This window comes from Cataglyphis hispanica, chromosome 1 (assembly GCF_021464435.1).
Source record: "Cataglyphis hispanica isolate Lineage 1 chromosome 1, ULB_Chis1_1.0, whole genome shotgun sequence".
NCBI lineage: Eukaryota > Metazoa > Arthropoda > Insecta > Hymenoptera > Formicidae > Cataglyphis > Cataglyphis hispanica.
The window spans coordinates 3,372,457-3,389,592 of NC_065954.1; the positions used below are offsets into that span (position 1 = coordinate 3,372,457).

At 30.4% G+C, this 17,136-nt stretch overlaps 2 protein-coding genes across 5 annotated transcripts; one reads left to right on the plus strand and one right to left on the minus strand.

Annotated features, from left to right (window-relative positions):
- The first annotated feature begins 53 nt into the window (after positions 1–53).
- LOC126853124 (GMP reductase 1) lies at positions 54–2,830 on the plus strand. Its single transcript, XM_050598605.1, has 6 exons — positions 54–386; positions 1,292–1,411; positions 1,616–1,873; positions 2,008–2,196; positions 2,279–2,481; positions 2,567–2,830. Exons 1-6 carry the CDS (start codon positions 300–302, stop codon positions 2,760–2,762), a joined length of 1,053 nt encoding a protein of 350 aa, XP_050454562.1. The 5' UTR covers positions 54–299; the 3' UTR covers positions 2,763–2,830.
- Positions 1,777–12,240, minus strand: LOC126852849 (far upstream element-binding protein 3). Of its 4 annotated transcripts, none has more exons than XM_050598118.1 (14): positions 11,799–12,240; positions 11,422–11,497; positions 11,074–11,250; positions 10,597–10,726; positions 9,210–9,479; positions 8,925–9,099; positions 8,600–8,806; positions 8,253–8,436; positions 7,893–8,050; positions 7,693–7,801; positions 7,448–7,609; positions 7,126–7,337; positions 6,772–7,058; positions 1,777–1,905 (listed from the first exon to the last, which is right to left on the minus strand). In XM_050598118.1, exons 1-13 carry the CDS (start codon positions 11,880–11,882, stop codon positions 6,798–6,800), a joined length of 2,205 nt encoding a protein of 734 aa, XP_050454075.1. In that variant the 5' UTR covers positions 11,883–12,240; the 3' UTR covers positions 1,777–1,905; positions 6,772–6,797. The 4 variants fall into 4 exon arrangements, with proteins under 4 accessions (XP_050454075.1, XP_050454058.1, XP_050454067.1 ...); XM_050598101.1 differs by lacking the exon at positions 1,777–1,905 and adding an exon at positions 4,922–5,282 and having other exon boundaries at positions 11,799–12,239; XM_050598110.1 differs by lacking the exon at positions 1,777–1,905 and adding an exon at positions 5,294–6,073.
- Between the last annotated feature and the right edge of the window lie 4,896 nt (positions 12,241–17,136).

The following is a 17,136-nucleotide window of genomic DNA, read 5'->3' on the forward strand; positions in this document are numbered from 1 at the left end:
GCCGATAACACCGTCCTGGTTCAATAGGAAGAAAGGGTGAGAGGAAGAGAGAGAGAAAGATAAAAATAGCCCTCTCTCCGTCGCGACTAGCGTATCAGATAAGATATATATCCTATACCGAACGCCGAACGTCTGGGTGTCGGGTGTTGGGTGTCTGGATGTACCATCCAGTGTAGGCAAGAACGTTGAAAGAACGACCTCGCGAGTTTGACTGGATCTACAGTGCAAGAGAACAGAGTCGTCTGCTAGAAAGACACTGAGCTTTTAAAAAAAAACAGGAAATATCCGCGCTCACCGAAATGCCCAACATAATAAATGACATAAAACTGGACTTTAAGGACGTGCTGCTGCGCCCAAAACGGAGCACGTTGAGAAGCAGATCTGATGTGAGTATTTATATAATTGGCGCAAATTAGAATGATATACGTTCATTGCTGCTTTTGTTCCATTGTCTGTACATCCGTTTTTGTCAGACGAAAAAAATTCAGCGATTAGAAGTGCGTTATCTTTTATGAGATAACTCGAGATACATCAAAGTGTATCTGAGAATATTTTTATGATTTTTTTATTTAAATTTATCATTTAAATACATATGCATATATATAGAATTATAATTTTCTTCATTAATATTTGTGTCCTGTAGAAAACAATTATTTTCATAAAGTTATCAAATTTTTCAATTTTTAATATATCTCCTCATTAATTTAATTTTAATTATTATATCACTTTCTGTTAATAGGAATTTTGTTATATGCGAATTTTATATTGATATAAAAAATTTCATATCTTGCAGGATTTTACATGAGAAAATTTATATGTATATATATATATATATATATATATATATATATATATATATATAAACTTTTCTATTTAATACTTTGGTCAAATCTCAAAATAGCGTTTTCCCTAATTAAAATTTAATAAAAATGAAGTATTACTATTTTTACCAAATTCAAGTATTAAAACCATAAAAATTATTATTCAAACAATAAAATTTTTTTTGGACATTATAAAACATATAATTCTTTTATTGTTTGAGTAATAATTCTTATGCCTTTAATACCTGCAATGAATTTAGTACAAATAGCAATATAAAATTTTTGTTAAATTTTAATTTAGGAAAGTGCTATTTTTAATTTAAGATTTGACCAAAGTGCCAAATAGAAAAGTTTCTTGTTTTAGCATGCTAAATTCTTCCCTTCAGTGGACATGTAAATCTGAGACACTCTGTATATGTACACATACACACATAATAATTTTAATAATTTTAATAATTTATATTTTTTAGGTCGATCTTTTTAGAGAAATTACATTTCGTAATTCTAAACAAACATACAGAGGGATTCCTGTAATGGCATCTAATATGGATACAGTTGGAACATTTGAAATGGCAAAAGCTTTATCAAAAGTATAGAAAAGTTTAATAATTTTATATTATATGTGAAATATATATATATTGAGTTCTTGTTAATGTTTATTTTTAACAAGTCTAGATTCTGTCACACATATATTCAAATACATATGTCAAATATTATTAACATATTGAGATATGATTATATCAAATCATAGTATGATATAATGCAACATCATACTTATTATATTTTTTTTTTAGCATGGTCTTTTTACTACGATCCATAAATATTATACCGCAGATGAATGGAAAAGCTTTTCCACCTTAAATCCCGACTGCATAAAGAATGTAGCAGCCAGTTCAGGAACAGGAAATGAAGATTATGAACGACTTTCAAGCATCCTAGAAGCCGTGCCAGAATTATCATTTATATGCTTGGACGTTGCAAATGGATATTCACAACATTTTATTGAATATGTAAGAAAAGTAAGGGCGCGATATCCGAATCACACTATAATTGTAAGTAACCGATTGTTTGTCATCAGCTTTACCTAGAAATATACATTTAGTGATTTATTTGAATATTTAGTGGCTAGTTGAATACTAATCTATACTTTATATTTAAATATAAAGATTAATTGCTGCCGCTACAGGCAGGAAATGTTGTAACAGGAGAAATGGTGGAAGAATTAATACTTTCTGGAGCAGATATAATTAAAGTAGGAATTGGTCCAGGTTCTGTATGCACAACGCGGATGAAGACTGGTGTGGGCTATCCCCAATTAAGTGCTGTAATTGAGTGTGCAGATGCGGCACATGGCTTAAAGGGACACATTATTGCTGTAAATATTATATTCTATAAATTGAAATGAACGTAATTGTACAGATTTCTTACTTTTATGTATATATTAATGCTTATTGCAGGATGGTGGATGTACTTGCCCTGGAGACTTGGCGAAAGCATTTGGTGCTGGCGCGGACTTCGTCATGGCAGGTGGAATGTTTGCAGGTCATGACGAATGTGGGGGCGAAGTTATAGAAAAGAATGGAAAGAAATTAAAACTTTTTTATGGAATGTCCTCCAATACAGCCATGAAGAAGCATTCTGGTGGTGTTTCGGACTATAGGTAAGAATTATTATTACAGCGCTATAAGTACAATGTGCTAAGATAATAAATAGAAAGTTATTTACACGCTCTCTTATACATGTAGATCTTCGGAAGGAAAAACTGTCGAAGTGCCTTATAAAGGTTTAGTCGAGAATACTGTGCTGGATATATTAGGTGGCTTAAGATCTGCTTGCACTTACACAGGAGCAGAGCGTTTGCGCGAATTACCGCGACGAGCGACATTTATACGCTGTACGCAACAATTAAATCCTATGTACGGTCCACCTCCAGAAATGTAAAATGTTATACAATTATTAAATTATGCTCTCTTTAGAGAAAGCTTAGGAAATAAAATTTTAAACGCCAATATTTGTTGATTCGCGTATTATTGGCGAATAATATTTATAAATGGGCGAAAATGCAATCTTACTCAAATGTTTATCATTTGGTACGAGAACATTTAAGTATTATGAATTAATGCTAACTACGCTCAAAAATGGAAAACGATAAACATTAATTTTTCAAGCACAAAAATATAGGATTTCGTTTACGTTAAACGCTGTTTTGCATCATTCAAGATGTATATACTCTTATTTTAATAATTTATACATACAATATTCTATATAACAATAAAACGGAATATAGATTTTTTAAATTGTTTCATATTTAAACAATGATTGTTATTATATTCTATTTATACTTTTGTTGTTATTTTTTATTATAAAATTTGAATATTTATGTATTTTACAAATCTTGCATTAAATATGCCCTGTATCTATATATAATACACTCTGCCTAAATATAATACCTTATAGAATTTATTTATATGTGAAAATCTTTCATACGTATTTACTATTTGCTTCTCTTGATTAGAGAAACTGGAAAACTTTCTGTTGCACCTGTTCCTGAAACATTCGCCAATGTCAATTAATTACATGCATAAAAAGTACAAATTACCAAAAATATTTCAATTGATAAATAAGATTGAATGTGCCTTCATATACTTAAAAAGAAGGAAAAATCTTGTTTTATAATAAAACAAAAGAGAGAAATAGAGTTTATATATACACAAACTTTATTCTTTCTCTATAATTCAAGATAATGTAAAAATAGTAATAACATAATCACAGCCATTACATTATTGCTATTTTTATTAGCTCAAATAATAAAGAAAAAATAAAGTTTTTTGCATATTTCAATATAAAAAGTAGCACATACACAAGTAAATTTTATTTAATATCTTATCTCAAATATTTCTCAAGCAATATGATAAAAATTTATTACAAATATTTTTCAATTGGATAATGAGCTAAATATGTATTCGAAATATAATTCCACATAATTTTAAATGAAAACTTTAAATTGTTTTATTAATAACAAATATTAATGCAATTTAATTGCATTGAAAATGTATAAATAATAATATAAAGGAAAATATTTTTACATGTTTGAAATATATATTTTTTATGTTACATTAAAAACATATAAGTAACAAAGCCAAACAAAAATTTTTATTAGAAAAGAAATAATTTCTTTTTCGTCGTTATTGAAACATCTTTGTTACACCATTGAATTCTTTAGATATCGTTTAAAACTTTTCATGTTGTGATCTTTTGAGAATAGAATTTCATAAATATATAAGCATAATATTATATATATATATATATATATATATATATATATATATATATATATAAATTTTATATATAAAGAACGCGCGATATAATCTTATTCTAATATATAACTGAACTTTAATTAATGGAAACTATAATTGGCTCTTTTAGCTTTGTAACTTCAAATATTATATTAAGTGGCATATTGTATAATTCATTATTTTACATTTTACCGCGTAAAAATGAAATAGAAATATATATATATATATATATATATATTGTAAAAAAATACAAAGCGATTATTACGTTTTACGCAATTCCTTTTTCACAAAGGATGAAGACACATGTACATACAAAAATCTATGAATATATTATTATCTATGGATAGGATATATTTAGAGAGACATAAAATATTAGAACTATATTTCGCACAAGTTTTTTAGAAGTTATGTATTTACCACAAATGAAAGAGATATTAGAGATAAAATTAAAAAGTATATTAGTAGAGTTTTAATGAATAAGATGCAAACAGATAACATCTTTTTCTCTAATAAATAAATAAATCAAATAAATTTTACTTCAACACAATCTTAATTCGTTTGATGCAAGATATTTAATATTAAAAATATATAAAACTTGTGCGAAGAGATAATGTGTCATCCACAATTTTTTGCAAATTGAATCTAATTTTACCACAAAAAATTTGTAATCAAAACGAAAAATAGTCCATCTCTTTGATACATCCTATATTCAACCTTTCACATATTCTATATCCATTCATTTAAAGTATTTTAAAAGAACTTGATATATATATATATATATATATATATATATATATATATATATATATATATATATATATAATAATAGAAATGTACAAAAATTTGAGCTATTTTACAAATGACTAGTTAAGTCTTCCAAAACTGAATTATTCAGAAAAATAAAAATTCAATATTTCATTATAGTATGTCATGTAAAATCACACGTAATACTGGTTAAGTAAGATTTAGAATACGATGCTGGTAAACTATATTCTACATTATGCGTTACATATATCCCATCCAATTAATCTCCAGTTTGCAGGGTCCTGATTCCTCCAAGTGTGTATATGTAGATTAGTGCTGAATGAAACATTTTAAATTGTAGATCCCCACATCGATTATTGTAGGACAGGTAAACTTCTCTCTAACTGGCTGCTCCAAATATCTAAAAATAGTATTGGTATTTCACGAGAGAAAGCAAAAAAAAAGCAAAGTAAAATTGTATTTAACACCAGTGCAATAAGACATATGCATATATAAATAATCATATCGTGTATCTTTTTCTACATAACGTGGATAAAATAATGTTCATGGTAGTGAAAAAACATATATAGTAGCTGTATAGATTACAGCATGTAGTATAGTAAATATTTGCAGTCATAATGAAACACAGTATTTCAAGTAAATGAATATCTTATCAAGACATAAATAATGAGTTATATAATGCTACAAAATATACTAGTATCGTTTATAACAATGCATTTATAAGGATATAATTTAACAAGTTTAATAAGAGAGAGAGAGAGAGAGAGAGGATGCAATAAAATGGGTACAGATGTCGATCCCTCGTTCCACTTTCTGATCCGCTGCTTCACACCTGCCAGCTTCAACTTATATTACAATAATACATATTATGGAACAAAAATACATACAATAAGTATAAGTAGAACACATATATCATTATTGATACTATATTATAATATTAATTCTTTTCAAACAAACTTGTTGTTTGATACTTTTTGTTACTTAAACTTAGAACGATGGATATCCTACTATATATGTATATGTATATATATAAAAAACACATGAAACATATTATAGTAACAGAATATAATCGATTTTCAATGACATTTTCAAAGATATATGAAGATTATGAAGCAGTCAACTATTTATGATAAAAGTTATATGGAGATATAGCAGGAATTAACCGTATCCCGATGGAAAGCTATCTGAAAACTATCTGAAATAAACAAATAATTATGATAAAAAAGATGATCAGTGTATACAAGAAACAGATTTTATTTCAAAGGTGTAGAATTATTCAAATTATGACATGAGAGAAAAATCACGATTATCATAGATATCATAGATTATCATAGATTATCATAGAATTTTATATTTTGCAAAGTTTAGTTCAAATTCCCTGAAAGAGATCCAATGAATATCAGGGGATAACATATCCTTATTCTTACACCATTGACTTATAGCATGTTGAAATATCAAGCCAATATAAAGATATTATCATATTGTACAAATTATGAAGATAGATCAATTATTAAATATAGTTGAGAAATTTAAATAGATAGCAGTATATATAAACACAACAAATCTGAAAATTATAATTGCTCCTTGTATTGATATATGTGTAAAAGTACTTCATATTGGCTTATAAGTATAATTGCAGCGTTAAAAAATTGTACAAATTTTTACAATCAAAAATTAATTTTGAACAGCATTATTAAATATATTATTGAATTGCTATCCATTAAAATTAAAGTTTTTACGCCTAATTATGTGCCAAGGTATATAAACTTATTAATCATTTTGATCTAATATGTCACATTAAAATATTATATGTTTTATACAATTTTTTGTATGTACGCTTACATATTAAATATATATATATATATATTAAATACTAAGATTATACTTACAGCTTGTCTTTCTCTCAAATGGAAGCTTAATTCTCAGAAGTGGACTGTGAGTAAGGGTAATTCTGATACCCTGTTGGAAAAGAAGGATTTTGTTGTCCCGTTTGTGATTGAGAATTAGATCCAGCATTCGCTGCATAATAACCGCCTGGTGCTGAACCGGCATTCATTGTTGGATAACTTCCATAAGTTTGAGGAAATGCGTTGGGCGTGGTACCCGGTGGGCCAGCGGACTGTCCCTGCAGAGTCTGCATTTGTTGTTGAGCCATTTGGTTTCCTTGCATTCCGAGCTACAGAATATCATATAATATTAAAATAAATAACAAACAACAAAGAATGATATTTCAAAGAAAATACCTTGCCCGCCTTCATTTGAGCTTCTATCGCTTCGGCTTCCTTAATTTTACCGATGCTTCTGTAATATTCCGCCCACTGGACGCTATAATCGGCTTGTCCTCCATTTTGCGCGGCGCCCGCCTGCTGTTGTTGTTGAGTTTGTTGCTGTTGTTGTTGCTGACTTGGTCCAGCAGAATTCGTTGTCGCTGGATTAGATTGATTTTGTGAATTGCCTAAAAAAGAATTTATCCAATCTAATAATTTTACAGAAATTAATTATAAAAATATATTTTTGTTCATCCTTCTAGCATTCCTCATAATGTAAAATTATAAAGATTTTTACCTGCTGGTTGATTATGATCTTGCTTTCCTTGTTTTGCTTGTTGCTCTATCATATCCGCTTCTCTATGCATACCTAATGATCGGTAATATTCGGCCCATTGAGCGCTGTAGTCTGGTTGACCAGTCTGCGGATTAACTTGTACTGGAGCTTGATTAGCATTGCCTGCAAAAACAATTTATTTGTACAAGAAATATGGAACTTACAAATATCGCCTTAAATGTTAGATAGAACACATAAAATCATACTTCCGTCATTGGATTGTGGTTGGCTTGGCCATGCTTGATACCCTGTATTCCAATTTGGATTATATCCAACTGCTCCTTGTGCTCCAGCATATGAAGAACCAGCTGGACCCTTTAAATGATGAATAGAAAAATTGTTTATTTTATTTATATAAAAAATAATTATACATAGGAATAATTTTATATATATATCAAAAACATACCATGCCCAATTTTTCGCTAAATATTCTTTTTGCGTGTTCAACTTGTTCAGGATTTCCTCGAATAATGAAAATTTTTTCATTTTCGTTACTTTGATTTCTTCTATCTAATTCGCAATGCGCTCCTGTCTGTTGATTGATTTGTTTGATAGTTTCACCACCTAAAGTTAAAATAAATGATAACAAAATAAGTTTTAATCCAAGGTATTATATTAAAAGTCAAGAGGATATAACATTATTATTTATTAAATGTATTAAGCATTTTATAAAAGTAAAAATTTCCAAAAGACTAAAAGCTTTATCAATGCATACAAATCTGTCCAATCAATTAAATATAATAAAACAACAAGTAAAAGATGAAACCTTTGCCAATTATAATTCCGCATTTAGAAGATGGAACAGTATATGTTGTCTCAATTTTATCTTGCATAGGACCACCTTGTCGCCTATCCCAACTTCCATATTCATTTGGATTGCGATTGCCACCAAAACCATTACCTCTCAAACCACTTCTGCTTCCCATATTGTTTCTACCATCATCTCTCCTCTAAAAATACAAAAACAAATCAAATTTAATAGCATTTTAAAAATTAATAAATAAATAATAGTAATTAGCTCGTTATTAAGTGTTATTTAAAAGAAAAAAAAAATATATATATATATATATTTTAAATACATGAATTCATGTAATTTTAATACAATATATGTACCATGACACTGTCAATTAGCTCTTGAATTCGTTGACGAGCTTGTTCAACAGCTTGATGCTTTCCTGATAGTAAACATTTTCTATCACCGGGCCCATCTTCTCTTCCTTGTTGAAATTGAACTTTAGCTCCACTTTCTGCTTGAATTTTTTTTATCATATCTCCGCCTTTACCAATAACAACACCAACTGCTGCTCTTGGAACAAGTACCTACATTAAAATATATATTTTGTTAATATATTTTGTAAATTTTAAAAATATAAAATTCTCTATTTATAGTTAAATCCTAATATAATAAAATTTTATTAATTTTAATAAGATTATTAACCTCTACTCCATCACTATTTGCAGGACCGTGATTAAAGCTGCTATCATTAGAATAATTTCCTGTTCTTTCTCCTGTACTTCTTCCTCCTCTATGAAACATTTGCATTTCTTTTTCAGCTATTAACTCATAAACTAATTGTTTTGCATATTCAACCTTTTGAGGGTCTCCTGTTATTCTATACAAAGAAAGAAATATCAACTTTAAATAATTATGCAATATTGTTTTAATAGATAAAATTAGGAGGAACAATTATTCTTACACAGAAAAAAGATTTTTGTGTTTTACCTCAATGGTTTTTCTTGTTCCTGAGATGGCCCTTCCTGAATAACAACCATTTTAGCTCCAGACTTCTCTTGAAGTTGCTTTATGGTTTCTCCTCCTTTGCCAATTATCAAACCAACTTTAGGACCTGGAATCATTATCTCAACAAATCCTGGATGTCCCATCATTCCTCCACTACTACCACCGCTACTGGCGCTGCTCATATTCATATCACCAATTCCCTCGCTTCTGCTTCTTTGATTTACTATTGACAATACAAGCTCCTTTGCTCGGCTGAAACAGACACAATGCAAGTGTGCAATTTTTTTTTCAATCAAAACATGTTTCACATGTGAAGAGATTTAATCATTATACAACAATAAAATTTGTTTGCAACACATAAATATGCAATAATATCTATTGTGGGCCAAAATGTTATATATCATACATTTGTAACATCTTTCTTTTCTTTTAATAACCAATAACATTTTTCAAATAATGTAATAAAAGATTTTGCGGTTTCAAAGGTTTTGTATTAAAATGCTATAGGTTTAATTTTATAAATAGTATCAAAAATGTAAATAAAATTTTTTTCTTGATGTTGTGAGATTAACACCTTCCCATGCATATCCTATCCTCCTTTCTTCCTTCTCTTTCTCTCTCTCTCTCTCTCTCTCTCTCTCTCTCTCTTTTTCTCCATACCCTATTAAAAGCAAAAAACTATTAGTAAATACAAAATTATTAAATCAAAAGATCAACTCATTGATCAATTTTCAATGACCAGAAATTCTGAAGCGTACAGAAAGTTTGAACCCGCTCTATTGGCATCCAGGAGCTAAATAAAGATTCTGTAAAACACTTCATAATTTCAATATGCAAAAGCATATGTCCTATATTTGTAAAACACACACACACATGTTAAGATAAAATTGTAGTACATAAAATACAAGCTATGTTATCAGAATTAACTATATCCCAATCACATGTTCTAATAACTAGAGTCATAAAGCAATGTGCAATATTCATGTATTATGGTAACATCACGGTTTTGATATAAAAATGATTCAGTTGTGATTCAAGGAATAAGAAGATGGGAATGTGGTGACAAGATATGCACTTAAATAAATTAGAATATAAAGAATCCCTGTATAAAAATTTTTAAGGAGGATAGCAGATTTGCTTGGCTGATTTATATATAACTTTGGCAGGAAAGTATTTTTAACAAGACCCAGTCTATAAATATAGAACCAACAACCATATTTCAGTTCAATAGTAAAATAAATACATTCAAGATTAAGAGATGATAACAAATTCTAATCATTCATCGTGTATATATAAAATTGTGATATATATATTGCATTGCATACAAAATAGTTAAAATTAACAAAATAAGAAGGGAAAAACAAGTTACTTGACAGCTTCTCTCGAACCAGTTAGCGTACAAACACGCTCAGGCAGTCCACCGCTTTCTGGTGCCATTTGTATCTTACATCCTGTTTCGCTTTGCAATCTTGTTATCTGTTCTCCACCTCTGCCAATTACTGTAAATATATTACTATTACGTAAAAGCAATTATATATTTATGATATATAAAATGCTCCTACTATTGTATTTCAAATATGAGAAATAATTAATATAAAAAAATTATATTAATAACATACCATTCTGAGAAACAATATAATAAACAATCATATAAATTAATGTAATGATAATAATGCTTAAACTATCACATATTTAAACACTATTATATAATGAATAATCAAATAAGGATATTACAACATAGAAAATTCTTAAACTGTTATATTATATATATACAACATATTGTAGAATATTACAAGATATATTCATACAAAGAATATAGAGCAATTTACTATTGTTTTCTACTTACTTAAACCAACCATTTTGTCTGGAACTCTGATATCTTCGTTACATATACCACCTACACTGGAAGAAACTGGTCTAGATCCTTGACTACCTGAATCGCTGATAGAACTGCTTGTAGGTCCTCCACGAATGCCTATTAAAGGATCTGATACTAACGATGCCATTTTCTTTGCTTCTGGTTCTAAAAATACAAAATTTAACACAATATTAATAGAATGTAATATGATAAATGAATCATTAGCTATAAATTACTGTAATAAAATTAAGAAAAGAGAATTTTATATATATATATATATATATATATATATATATATATATATATATATATATACACAACAAATATATATATTACCTGAACTATCTTCTAAAGGACGTTTTAACTTGGAATCTTGATTATTTGCACCAGCTGGATTTATTTTTGCGGCAATCTGAGAAGATTAATTTAATATAAATCCTAAACAATAATTTTTTTTCACGTAATGTAATATGTATATAAAAAGTTTTTATATTTTCCATAATTTACTATACTGCAAGATGCAGCAATATAAAATTTAGACAAAGATAACATAATAAAATAATGCGTTTGTAATCATGCGCTAGAAACGACATAACGCTTTTCCAAGCTGGAAGCTGGCAGATGCGATCTTGGCGCGCAAACGTTTATTCATCATGAAGCATCCTGGCCTAATGATTAGCATCGACGTGTCACTTTCAAAAAATTATAATTACCTGTTTGGCGCGTTGCAATGCCGCCGCAAACGCGGTGCTTTGGCTAAAGTTTTGAGGCGGAGCAACCGCTGAATAGTCACTCATGCTGGTGCATGAAGTTGTAGGACGATAATGGATTAATTACACTGTGTGTACGCGTGTGTGTGTGTGCGTACGTGTGGTCTTGCCTATATCCAAAATCGTCACCGGTGTCCGACACGACTCGCTTTGTCGTACGAAGACTAGCACGTAGATAAGAGACACGGAAGATTCGTAAACACGAAAACGATACTATTCTGATGCGCACGGCGATATTTGCCAGGAGGGAAAAAGTTTATGGGAGGTTTACGAGAGAGTGAAAGAAACGTACTTTCACGGGAAAAGAACGGCACGGCGCAAGCGTCAGTCATTGGAAGCACGGTCGTTTTAGTAGCGAAAACTCACTTCTGCCTTTTGCCATGCGACTTATTCCCCCCCTCCCCCCAAACAGAATGCGCCGGAAAACATAAAGCCATGTATCGGAGATTATGCATTGAAAATTAAAAATTAAAATTTTTTTTTTGATTGGTCAAATTTCACTCTTTAATTTTCAATTTCCATCTTTTTTTCAATGCATGGTCTGATGCGGCGATTATTGTGCATTTTACTTGGCGTTAAAAATGAGTCACTTGATTTAACCAATCGACATAAGTTGCAAAGATTTCCTTATTCTGGATTGGTCAATCAAATATTGGACATTTTGGATATTTATTGTAATTACGCATAGATGTAACATATCACAGCTAAAAACCTCCCGCACACTCGAAAATATATAACAGATATTAGAGATAAGGATTTGACTTTTATTAAACTAACTTCCTTTTCAATTTTTCAAGTTATGTATACATAGCTCATACAAACTATATACATAATATAAAATATACCAAGAATTTGGAATAGTCAATCAAATTTTTGTCTTAAAAGTTGTCCGAGATTCAAATGCAGTATTTGTGAAAATCTAATAACAATACAAACAAAATTAAAATTTGTCAAAACAGTATACAACGTATTTCGATCTTCTCCAGAAGAAACGAGAATTTTTAAATCCGTTGGCGAAATTCTTTTTCTCCTAACCTAACCTGTTGTCAGGGAAGTCGCCATGTTGCTTTTCATAATTTGGGAATAAATCTCTAATTAGCCGTTATTTTGAACCAATACATTCTCGGGAATGGTACCTCAGTACTACGTGCTTCCGGCTTCCGGCCAGAGATGTCAGTTTTGTGCCCCCTACACAAGCGTGATGCGCAGAACGCTTTGCGCATTACATGTTCACGGTTCACATTTGTGTGGGTAGAGGGCACAAAACGGAAACCGGCACCTGTGCTACCTGCTCCCGCTCCACTTTCGTATTAGCAGCTCATCAGTGTAAACGTACCTTGTATTCCTCCGTCTCTTCCTGACCACGAGGTTTCAAAAGGATCTTGGAAGGATCTTGGAAGGATCTTGTTCGTGGTACGTAATTAGGAAATAAGCACGAGAGAAAGATCATACAATATGTGGCATATACCCACGTCCGACGGTTCAATAACGATCGCATATAGCGTGAAGACAGAGCCTGTGACCGACTCGCCTTCCGCGAGTATCACCGACTCGCCTTCCGCGAGAATCACCGACTCGCCTTCCGCGAGAATCACCGACTCGCCTTCCGCGAGAATCACCGACTCGCCTTTCGCGAGAATCGCCGACTCGCCTTCCACGAGAACCGCCGACTCGCCTTACACGAGAACCGCCGACTCGCCTTACACGAGAACCGCCGACTCGCCTTACACGAGAACCGCCGACTCGTCTTCCACGAGAACCGCCGACTCGCCTTCCGCCGATTTATCGTGGGGTAGCATCCAATCGCCGCCCATCATATCAACGCCGTTCATCCGTGACCTGCTAGACGTACTCCTTACTCACGAAGGAACCAGAATGAAGAAATTCGGCAGAAGCAAGAAATGCAGCTGAAGGTAGAAATTCAATATCTCAACGATCGTTTGTCATCTTACAAGAAGTTGGCACGGTATCTCAACATGGAAAACTCTCTTCTGAAGGAGGAGGTACAAACTAGCCAGGAAACCATCAGGGAGATATCTAACTTCAGTACCATGTTCGATATGTCAGTCAACAAGGTGAAGTTCGATCAGCTGGAGATAAAATGCGAAAACCTCGATATCGACAACAAATATTTACGGGATGCTAACAAAAATCTCAAAAACGAGTAAGTACTGTGCACATATTCCATTGTACGTCTGCAACGCTCGCAAGTATCATTTGTCTTTGTTTAACTTTCGATGAACAATAAAGATGAAATGATACCGTAAGTATTTTGCGAGCGTTAAGTGGAACGTGCTCTCTATAATACTTTTCAATACATTGTTTTTTTACTCGCAAAATAGGTGGAAAAATCAAAGGGTATTAATTAGAATTAACGGATATTGCGCAATTGTACGACACATCGTAACTCGATGAATCATACATATTAAAGAATTTTACAATGGTTGCAAAGCTGCTTTTTCTGCTAAACGCAGTCATTTTGAGTATCATTGTCCGCCAATTTTATCATCTTCGGTTAAGTTAATCAATTACTCTATTTTCTAATCTGTTACGAGAAATGCGAATAAAATATTTTGAATTCTAGCAAGCGATAAAAAAGATCACGTTTAAGCGCAAAACGGAATGAAATTTGCTACATCGAGTTTCTTCTAGAAATTTCTTTCCAGAAACGTTCTTTAAGGGCCACTTTCGCCTCCTTCGGTTAAGTTAAACAATGGTTAAAATCAGCAGGGTGCCAATAGAAAATAGAGATGAAGGAAAACCATTTTCCTTCATCTCTATTTTCTATTGGCACTGCTGACTATTCGTGTTAACTTACCGAAGGAAATAACTTTCTAACGATTAAAATCAGCAGAGTGCCAATAGAAAATAGAGATGAAGGAAAACCATTTTCCTTCATCTCTATTTTCTATTGGCACTCTGCTGATTTTAACCGTTGTTTAACTTAACCGAAGGAGGCGAAAGTGGCCCTTAAACGGTTAAAATCAGCAGGGTGCCAATAGAAAATAGAGATGAAGGAAAATGGTTTTCCTTCATCTCTATTTTCTATTGACACCTACTGATTCAACCGTTGTTTAACTTAACCGAAGGAGGCGAAAGTGGCCCTTAAAGAATGTTTCTGAAAAGTAATTTCTAGAAGCAACTCGATGTAGCAATTTTCATTCCGTTTTGCGCTTAAACGTGATCTTTTTTATCGCTTGCTAGAATCCAAAATATTTTATTCGCATTTCTCGTAACAGATTAGAAAATAGAGTAATTGATTTAATCTCACTTTAAATCAATGGGTCTGATCTTAAATTTTCAATTTTCATAAAATCACGCATGCGGTCATACGTACATATCGTAAAGAGGGTCTATTACGGTTTTTAAAATGAAGTGAAAATTACAAAAATTTATTAGAATATCTACAATTTCATTTATCGAAATCTAATAAAATCTATTCACTTTTGTAATTTTCACAAAAACATTCATGTGCACACAAGCACGTTTTTTTTTTTTGTTTTTTTTTTTATGGCGTTTTCGAATGAACGATTAATCTAACCCGGATCAATTAATTATTATATTTATATTTACTATTTATATATACTAGGTATTCAAATTTTTATTGACAGACAATAAAATGATGTTATTAAGGGGATCCTTAAGTGACTGGCGAACTCCGATGCGTTAGCGCCCTCATCTAAACGTAACTAAAATTGCCGATAATACCGGCATTTGTAGTTCCGCTATTATCGATAGTATTCAATTAATTTAAACATGCATAATAGAAGATGCAATTTTTGCATTGTGTTCCATATATTCAAATGAGAATATTACAATATATTTTTACTGCTTTATTTATCGTCTAGCATATGTATCCAAACACGCACACGCTCAAGCACATGCACACACATATAATGAAATAGAAATAAATTAGTTTTTTTTGAAATATCTCTATTTTAATTATAATTTTTCTTAATTCCTTATTTTCATCCTAACATTCTTATCCTTATTTTATAATATTGTCACCAAAATTATATATCACTTTTCGATTATTTGTTTATATGTTAGTCATACTGCTTTCTCTCTCTCTCTCTCTCTCTCTCTGTCTCTCTCTTTGTTCTTTTTCTTTCTCTTTTTCTTTTTCTCTCTTTCTCTCTTTTTCTCTGCTTATTCTTTCTTGTATTCATTGCCATTATTATATTCTTTTATTTGTTTTATTTTTATTGGTTGTATTTTTGTTTTCCTACATAATAATAAATTAATTTATTCATCTTTATTTTATAGAGTATAAATGAAACATTGTATATTTGTATAAATAAAAGTATTATACATGTGTGTGTTTTTGTATAAACATTTGTTGTATTTAACTTACGATATAAATCGTATAATTTTTAATATATTTTGCAAAGGAATAATTCTGGAAATATTAAATAATAAAAATTTTTATCAATTTTTTTAGCAGTATTTTCTAAAATTTAATAGCTTTTACTTTATAACTTACGATTTATATGATCGCTTGTGATTCGTGCATCTAATAATTGATAATAAAATAAAAACTATAATAACTATATATAACAACTATAATAATAACTATAACTATAATAATAACTAAATAACTATAACTTAACTATAATAAAATAAAAAAGAAAATAACTTGTATTGTATATCTCATTTATGTTGTATAAAATAAAAATACATAAATTTATTTATTTATTTACGTGTAGAAAAATAAGAATAAAATAGAAGAATAAATGTTGAACAAATATAAAAGTATAATAATGGGAATGAAAGAATAATAAATGAACAAAAGAAGAGAGAGAGAGAGAGAGAGAGAGAGAGAGCGTAAGTGAACGTATAAGTGAATATGCGAGAAGCATAAAACGATACGTACATAGTGAGCGAGCGATTAGAAAGAGACAGAGTATGATTGAAAAAGAAAGATAGAGAAACTGCAATAATGTTAATGTATGCGTACTCTACATATATGAATTTTGCTCTACACACATAAAAGAGACGAAGATAGTACGATTAGGTCTGCTTTTGTATATATAATATACACAAAAACACACATACATACATATAATACTTTTTTATTTAAAAATACACAATATTTCATTTATACTCTATAAAATAAAGAATAATTAATTTATTATCTTGTAGAAAAACAAAAAGAAAAAGAATAAAAATCAAACAAATAAAAGAATATAATAATGAGTATAAATGAATACAGTAAAGAACAAGCAGAGAAAGAGAGAGAGAGAGAGAGAGAGAGAGAGAGAGAAACTCAAGTGAGCGTATA

Excerpts from the sequence above, each read along its gene's own strand:
- LOC126852849 (XM_050598118.1), bottom strand. The coding sequence starts at position 11,882 with ATGAGTGACTATTCAGCGGTTGCTCCGCCTCAAAACTTTAGCCAAAGC. Across the intron at positions 7,802-7,892 it reads TTAGCGAAAAATTGGGCATG|GGTCCAGCTGGTTCTTCATA; the intron begins GTATGTTTTTGA and ends CATCATTTAAAG. Across the intron at positions 7,059-7,125 it reads CTCAAATGAAGGCGGGCAAG|CTCGGAATGCAAGGAAACCA; the intron begins GTATTTTCTTTG and ends GATATTCTGTAG.
- LOC126853124 (XM_050598605.1), top strand. The coding sequence starts at position 300 with ATGCCCAACATAATAAATGACATAAAACTGGACTTTAAGGACGTGCTG. Across the intron at positions 387-1,291 it reads CGTTGAGAAGCAGATCTGAT|GTCGATCTTTTTAGAGAAAT; the intron begins GTGAGTATTTAT and ends TATATTTTTTAG. Across the intron at positions 1,874-2,007 it reads ATCCGAATCACACTATAATT|GCAGGAAATGTTGTAACAGG; the intron begins GTAAGTAACCGA and ends CTGCCGCTACAG.